Source organism: Adiantum capillus-veneris, chromosome 29, assembly GCF_014529385.1.
Source record: "Adiantum capillus-veneris isolate H3 chromosome 29, ASM1452938v2, whole genome shotgun sequence".
Classification (NCBI taxonomy): Eukaryota; Viridiplantae; Streptophyta; class Polypodiopsida; order Polypodiales; family Pteridaceae; genus Adiantum; species Adiantum capillus-veneris.
In genome coordinates this window covers 117,756,340-117,764,698 of record NC_140959.1, presented here as the reverse complement: position 1 = coordinate 117,764,698, position 8,359 = coordinate 117,756,340, and the positions used below count along the sequence as shown (strand labels likewise).

The 8,359-nt window shown below is 39.5% G+C and overlaps 1 protein-coding gene across 1 annotated transcript; it reads right to left on the bottom strand.

The window, feature by feature from the left end:
* Window positions 1-3,993: 3,993 nt before the first annotated feature.
* On the bottom strand, window positions 3,994-6,222 carry LOC147419828 (uncharacterized). Its single transcript, XM_086506117.1, has 4 exons — window positions 6,151-6,222; window positions 5,762-5,792; window positions 5,405-5,475; window positions 3,994-4,481 (listed from the first exon to the last, which is right to left on the bottom strand). Exons 1-4 carry the CDS (start codon window positions 6,220-6,222, stop codon window positions 4,428-4,430), a joined length of 228 nt encoding a protein of 75 aa, XP_086362243.1. The 3' UTR covers window positions 3,994-4,427.
* Between the last annotated feature and the right edge of the window lie 2,137 nt (window positions 6,223-8,359).

Here is an 8,359-nt window from a genome sequence, read left to right as displayed (position 1 = left end):
ATTTAGTGTTCGAAAAAAACCATTTTCCTAAACATACAAAATTCCTTTTCTTGAATTTGTCAAGAGGAAACTTTTTAAAATAAGGTCATTTTTTTCAAAATTTCACACTATTTTTCTCTTATTTGGGGCAAAATGTCTCATTTTATGCTTGCCTTCAACTGGCATTTTTGAAATTGAAACGGCACGATATTGAGTTGAGAGAAATGGGTCAAGGGCTATTATTGGCACATGGGGACACATTTGGTCTTGCTTTCAATCAATTTTAGCGCAAGGGACAACTCAAGAATTTGAGCCATTTTAAGGGTTTATCTCCAAGATCTAACCAGAGAGGTGATTCCCCACACATCTATATTGACCAGGCAACCTGCTCTCAAGTCGAGACCATTTTTCAGTCAACAATATAGCTTAGATCTATGAGGACAAAAATAGATTTTAGCTAAGGAAAGGACACTTAATCACTTTGACAATATTTTGTCTGGCCAAGGACTTCATTTCTGACATAAATTGATGAGAGGGCTCTTTACCGATCTAAGGACTAGAGGCTCGTCACTGATCTAACAACTATCCACTGATCTAAGTCACAAAACGGAGTCAAGCCTACTTTGTCTTATAATTTTTATTTCTTTTTGTGCATGTAGATTTAAAAAAAAAACTAAATACAATTAAAAATTGAGAAAAGATTCTTTAAAAAGTGTTGCTTTTGATCATAGCAATCCATAGAAGGGGAACCCACATGTTATTTAGGTTTGGAACAATCCTAGCTTCAGATTCTAAAGTTCCTTCAAGAGCATCCACCCGTAGCAGTTGAGGCATGGCTGGGCTGAACCAATACCCAAAGAACATAGTGCCCTTGAATCTGAAGAAACTTCCACGTGCGACCTCTTCCATGGCATCCACCACAAGGTTCCATGGCGGCGAGGTTTATGAGATAGATAGAGATACTTTGTGACATGGAATTTTCTTAGGACCTCAACATGTAAGGATGTTTGAGATTTTGAAGCTTCCTTTGCTTTCTGATAATTTTAGATGTACGACCCATTTGTGTTGTGGGCTGGTCAAATCCAACATGACATGATTATTTTCTTCAATATACCTTACACTTGCATCAATTTGTCAAGGGTGTTGCTCATATTTGCTCGGTAATTAGCTTTGCTCATTGATTGGAAAGCCCCTTCTGTAATAGCTACACTTGTAGGGAAACCAACCTCTTCCTTTTTGGCCTCTTTTGCCGGTACAATGTTCAAACCTATGATAAACCACGTTGGAGATATGTCTTTATCAATGAGGAGTGTGATTCATGCTAAAATATCATATTTTGTACTTGATCAAAATAAATGTGAGAATTACTTTGTTGTTAAAAAATGATGATAGTTAGTGTTCATTAAAGTGTTACTCTTGACTTGGATGTGGCTCTTGCTACTACTGTGAGGTTGGTGGATGATTGTTTAGCCATAATCCTCTTTCTTTTATGAAAATATTTTCTTCTCCTACTCTCTCTCTCTCTTCCCCCCCCCCCCCCCCCCCCCCCCCCCCCCCCTTGTTTTTCAAGTAAAAAACATGCTTTCATCAATGACGAGTCTGATTCATGGTAAAGTATCATGTTTTCTACTTGATGAAACTAAGTGAGGGAATTAATTTTAAATGATGTTAGTGTTCACTAAAGTGTTCAAGAAAACATCAGAAAGAAAACTTGGATGTCCATGTAACAAAGAATTCCTTCTCTCTCTCTCTCTCTCTCTCTACCCCCCCCCCCTGTTTTGCTTCGATTTCGCACAGTTTTTGTGTTCGCTCGATAAAGTTTGCTCGGTGCTTGGTAAGACTCGAGTACTTGCTGGAACATTCAAGTACTTGTAAACACTTACAAGTGCCTACAAGTGCTCTATTTGTCCACTTGCAGCACTTTGAAAGGCACTTACTAGCACTTGGAAGTTTTCTTTAGTACTTTGAATCACTTACACCCACCTGCAAATTCTTACACAGTCTTAAAAGTGGTTAAAAGTGCTTTAAAGTGCCTCCAAGTGCTCTGAAGTGATTGCTGAATAAACTTTAAAGCATTTTGATGCAATTTTAAACACTTTGAAGCACCTTCAAGCACCTACAAGACTTTGCAATTGGTTGAAAGTGCTTCAAAGTGCTTTGATATCCTGTAGGTGGTTCAAAGTGCTTGCAAGTGCATAAAAGTTACGCACTTTTTAGCACTCGCGGGCATTTGTAGGTGTTTAAAAGTGCTTGGAAGTGCTTTGCAGGTGCTCAATCTGTCCACTTGCAACACTTTGAAAGGCATTTTCTAGCACTTGGAAGCTCTTTTTAGCACTTTAAAGCACTTTCAACTACCTGCAAACTCCTGCAAGTGCTTGCAACGTCTTAAAATTGCTTCAAAGTGCTTTAAAGTGATTAAAAGTGCTCTGAAGTGATTGCAAAAAGCACTTTTAATCACTTTGAAACCATTTGGAGGAAATTTTAACCACTTTGAATCTTCTTCAAGCACTTGAAAGAGTTTGCGAGTGGTTGAAAGTGCTTCAAAGTGCTTGCAAGTGCATAAAAGTTAGGCACTTTTTAGCACTTGCAGGCATTTTTAGGTGTTGAAAAGTTCTTGGAAGTGCTTGCAGGTGGTTAAGGTGTTTGCAAGTGCTAAATAGTCAAGCATTTTTTAGCACTTTTAACCACTTTTATGCACTTGCAAGCACTTGCAGGCATTTCCAGATGTTTGCATGTGCTTAAAAGAGCCTGTAGTGGCTGAAAGTGCTTGCAAAAGAAAAATCAAACTTCTTACTAACATTCACAAGTTCATTTGTAAACCATTTTCATCAAGATGCTCACCCTCAAAATTTGTGGTCTCCTTTCACCAAGCAATAAGCAAAACGAGTGATCTTGCTTGCCTCTCGTAAGGACAACCATAAGTTTTTATTTTCTATGGAAGCATCATGTAGAGCAATCAAGTTTAATTTCTTTAGAGTAGCCCAACTATCTTTCCCCCATTGAAGGCTCATCACACGATCAAACCAATCCTTTCCTAACCTTGGATCAACAATGTTAAGAATCTACCAAACAAGAACATTAATCAATTAAAATTGCATCTTACCATGTATCAAAGAAAACACCAAGAGATGGTTATATACCTTCCCTACACGATCTGAATATTTATAATAAAGATCATTCATGATCTTAGTCTCTCCTTTTTTCAAGTCCTCTTTAGAAAGCAATGATTTCTTACTCTCTAGCTTAGTGTGTAGTTCTTTGACATTTGAACCTTCAAAATAAACTAATACTTTTCAAAACAAAAAGCTTCAAATAAAGTATACAAGAAAGAGATCCAATGTAAAACACACTTTTACATAAAAAAGAAGCCTAGCTAGATATCTTCGTGTCAGAGGATGCCATGTCTCCTCTCCCTTTGTGGTTCTCTTGCATACAGTGTCGATCAATTTTTTGTCATTCTCCGGTAATGCACGAAAATAATCTTTATGATCCAAGGAGCAAATCTTTGCACAATTTACCAAGTCATCTTGTAGATGAGAAGGAGCTAAAGCATGGGTGTTCATAGTGATGAAAATATTAGTAAGTTAGTCAACCTTCAATCATATAAAGTTTAGCAACAAACAAGATTTTAGTCTCATTCACAAATTCATGCATTGTTGTCAATAATGCTATTTCAAAAACCTTTGTGGGGTCGATGATAGTACACAAGACCTTACAATGCTTCTCCCTGCTATTGGAAAACATGTATCTAACTGCTGCTTGCCGTGCTACTGTCATGTGATTGCCTTCCCACACGTAGAACATTCTACCAAGCAGTGACTCTAGTTGTGGCTACAATGCTAACTCCTCTTCATACTCTTTAGTTATGTCTTTCCAAAGTGGGTCCCATTTGTCAACAATATCATCTATTTTCAAAAATAAATGAGACTCTAAAACAACATAAAACATTCTAAAGAAAAAGTAATATGTCAATCCACAAAGTACTTTGAAATAACAATGATTACCTGCCAACAATGCCTGTTCCTTGTGACATGTTTGCACTGAAACTATAAAGGCACATTTTTTCTTTATGTAACCTTCTCTGGAAAATACAGCCTAAGCCAGAAACATCCAATCTAAGGCCACATACATGATCATATGGAATGAGTCTACACAAAGGAACTAGAGAGCACTCAAAACAACTAAAACCCCTTGTGGTTTTGAGAATGTCCTCTCCTCTATCCATATGCAAATGACTATCATCCACATCATCAGCAGATGGCCCAACTTCAAGGGCAATATGAAATGTAATCAATTCCAAAGGTGCCTCTTGTCTAGCTATTTGAGCATCAACTTCATTCATTGATCCTAAGCCAATGTTGGTACTCTTGGTCTCATCGCCAATTTGATCATTGTCATCAAAATCCTCTGTGTCTGCCATAGAGCTCACTTGATCACTGCATATAGGATCAATACGCATAGCCACTTTCCCCTTTCGACGAGAACATCTCCCAATTGCAGGACTACATAGAATTTGTCAAACACAAATTAAATAATCCTTCTATCATTGGTCTCAAAACAACATTTGCTTAATCCATCATAATAAATTTTTACTAGTTTAGGTTGAAACCAAGAAAATGAGTATCTTCTTTCTTAACATTGAAGACTATGAAAAAAAGTCGAACAAGCATATGAACCATGTCACTATTAGATCCATAACACCCCAAAATTGCAGCACACTTTACTCAGATAACATCATTTCTAAATGTTGTTCGATTCAATTAATTTAGAATCAAACCCAACATACTACGTCCTATCAACCAGAATAAAAGACTAAATTTTCAAATTGCCTACCCTAGTGATTATGTGCTGGATTTGAGCGACCATTGTTTTTCTTATGTCAATATCATTCGATACTAACCACATCAATTGTCGACCCTTGACTTCACACAAAATATTAAGAAGCAAACAATTCTAAGTAACCAATAATATACCTTACATTTACAAAGACTTTGTCAAAAATTCTTATCATAACAAAAAATATTTACCAAAAAAAGACCCCGGCCGTGCTTTGGAGTTGTATAGCTATCGAAACTATTATGTGCCGACGCGGAACAATTCTGACAGCTATACGACTCCAAGAGCAAGGCTGGGGCCTTTTTTTTGGCATGATAACACTGAGCTAAAACGTCTCAAACTCAAGATTTTTTAAAAGTTTCATAATGCACTTACACAATATTGTTAAAGCATGTATGAAGCAGTCCAAAAAATAAAAAAATTTCCATATAACTTTTTTCAAAGATAATCACAACTTTTTGTTGGAGTCTATTGGCATTCATTTTCAAGAGAGTTTGGCGCGGACTGGTTGTAGCAACATTCAAAACTCTCTTGAAAATGAATGCCCATGGGCTGCAACAAGATATTGAAGCTTTTCAATTTGGCGTACCTGGAAGGTGGACATCGGTGATTGGCATTTTTGTGTGGTAGTACGCCGCGAGATCGACTTTATAATTTCAACTTTGCATTTACATGGGAATCAACTTTTCCATATCAAACTTTCATAAACGTTCTGCAGCGCATACTTTAGAAAAACAATTCCACCCACCTGCTGCTCCTCAGCCAGCACGAGAGCAGTTGGAAAAAGGCCTGGTTCGGTGCTGCAACCAGTGCAGCACTGGTGCAGACTGGTTGTAGCAGCGAACCACGTCTTTTAGCAACTGCCCTTGTGCTAGCTGAGGAGCAGCAGGTGGGCTTGGTAATAACCAAAAGGAATGAGAGAAGAGCGTTGCGTCGTCTTACGTACAGGATGCAGCCTGAGACGGGTGCGTATAGGCCTGCACAGGATCGCAAGGTTTGAGAAAAGCGCATCTTCTTACCAGCATCAACGTTGCATTTACATAGTGATTACATTGCCATCTAAACGTCACATTTACACAGTGATTACACTCTGTAGTGCATATTAAATGGTGAAAACATTAGCAGCGCATACTTTAGAAAAAAAGGGCCTTGTTCACCTGCTGCTCCTCAGCCAACGCAAGAGCAGTTGCAAAAAGGCCTGGTTCTATGCTGCAACCAGTCCGCACCGGTTGCAACACCGAGCCAGGCCTTTTTGCAACTGCTCTCGCGCTGGATGAGGAGCAGCAGGTGGACTTGGTAATAACCGCGAGGACTGAGAGAAGCACCTCGTCTTACCCGCAAGATGCAGCCTGAGTCGGGTGTGGCGAGGCCTACGCAAGACCGCAAGGAATGAGAGAAGCAGGTCATCTTACCCGCAAGATGCAACCTGAGTCGGGTGCGGCGAGGCTTGTGCAGGTATTAGTATAGCACGGCCAAGACGAGAGTCCAGGAAACATTTTATGCAGCCATTAGGTTGTTTTGGATTCGATGTTTGTTTCGAACAAGGACGGACGCCCAAATGATGCAAGACAAAAATCCCAGTCATGATTCCCTATTTATATAAAAAAACCCGAGTCCATTTAAAATAACCATTAAATGTTTTAAAATATATAAAAAACATTGACAAGTTTTAGTGTAATTTTTTTGAATTTTAACATTTTTACTTTGCATTTATTTTCACATGCTAGGGAAATTGTATGTTTCTACACTTGATGTTAGCGCCCATTTTGTGGCTGCCAGTAACGACTTCAATACTTTGAAAACTATTTAGTTTTCCAAGGATGATCTTCAAAACAAAATCATTGTAGAATATTTTTTGTGCTCATTACAAAAGCAAACGCCGCCTACTATATTTATAGCATTTTAAAATATAAGAAGAAACGCTTGATAATAACACTTATTTTTGTTGCAAGTATCACCCTTTCTTTTTCCTCGCTATATCTGTTCTGTCATAAAATCTATTATATAACCAACCCAAATGATTTTCTCATATTAAATTGATCACTTAATGTGGGAGAATAAACGGGAACAAGGGTTAAGATATAGATGTGCTAATAGATCTATTTCAGCATGGGGCCAATGGTAAAGGGGCCCAAATGAGAAAAGGTCTATCAAAGAGCAAGGTTAACCAATGGAGCAAAAGACCTTAGGGTTCTCTTCATTAAAGCCTCCAAAGGTAAGTGTTAAAAGCCTTAAGGACATAGTCTTTAATTTTTACTCTTTAGTCACTAAGGTCCAAGCAGGCAAGGGGGCAACTTGCTTAAGCTAGGGCTGTGCTTAAGCAGGGGGCCTGACAAAGTACTTGCTACTAATGAGGGGGCGAGCCCTACAAAGGAGGGAGGTGGATAGTATATGAGCACCTCACCAATGACCCATACTGGACATGCTTGGTGTTCTTTTAAAAAATTCATTTATTAGCAAGATGCCCAAACAAGGTGTTGCCTAAGGCCAAGAAGCGACGCCATGCGGCAGAGACGAAGGAGGTCGAGCCTCTGTTCTTGCAAGCTCTACTGAGGCAGCCTAATCTAAGCTACATCAGTAAGCCCCAACCCTCACGAGAGAGGATACTCTCCTCTCAGAGGCCGCGCATCTCTATGACAGCAGGGAGAGAGAGAGAGAGAGAGAGAGAGAGAGAGAGAGAGAGAGACCCCTGCAAACATTGTGTGTGTGTGTGTGGGTGAGATGAAAAAAGCAAGTAAGGTACATGGTGTCCCCTCTCCTTTTCCTTTGGGTTGTAAATCCTTCCTCTTTCCTTCTCAAACTAATACCATCATTTTTCAAATTTTCTCCAGCTGGTACCCCATACTCTTATGAAAGGAAAGGGGCCACATGTCAAGTGTAGAGGCACATTACTCAAGCAGGCAAGGGGGCAGCTTGCTTAAGCAAGGGCTGTGCTTAAGCAAGGGGGGTGCTAGCTTAACCTCACAAGAGGGAAAGAAGGACACTTGTCAAGAGACTACACATCTTGCCCCAAAGGGAGCCAAGCTCTCATTGGCTAGAGGGCTACATGGCCCAATAAGCTTCAAGGAAAGCCTAGGGAAGGGGGTCAACCTAGCTCTCTCTCTCTCTCTCTCTCTCTCTCTCTCTCTCTCATTTGAGCATCCCACGAGCTCTCTCACTCTCATTCTTCCCTTCACACACTCTTGTGAAGCAAGAACTCCATCTCCTTCTCCTAGCTTGAGAAGTTGAGTGCCTACTACCGCAAGCTCTTGGCTATGGATGCAAATCCACACAAGAGAATGCTTATGCTTGCTTATCAATCTCTCTAATCTCCATTAACACTATGCTAAGCTATGCTACAAGAGCTATGAGTGATTATGTGCAAGGGGTTATTGCTTTCTTGTAGAGCGCTTCTACTTCTCTCTTCTTCATCATTCCCTGCCAGCTTTCCTCACCTTTCATGGTGTTTGAGGTCTTGAGATTGAGGCTGGTCATTTTCCAAGTTCATGCTAATCATGTTTATTGTTTTTACCATGTTAATGCTTGGTGAGTGAAGCTTACCAAG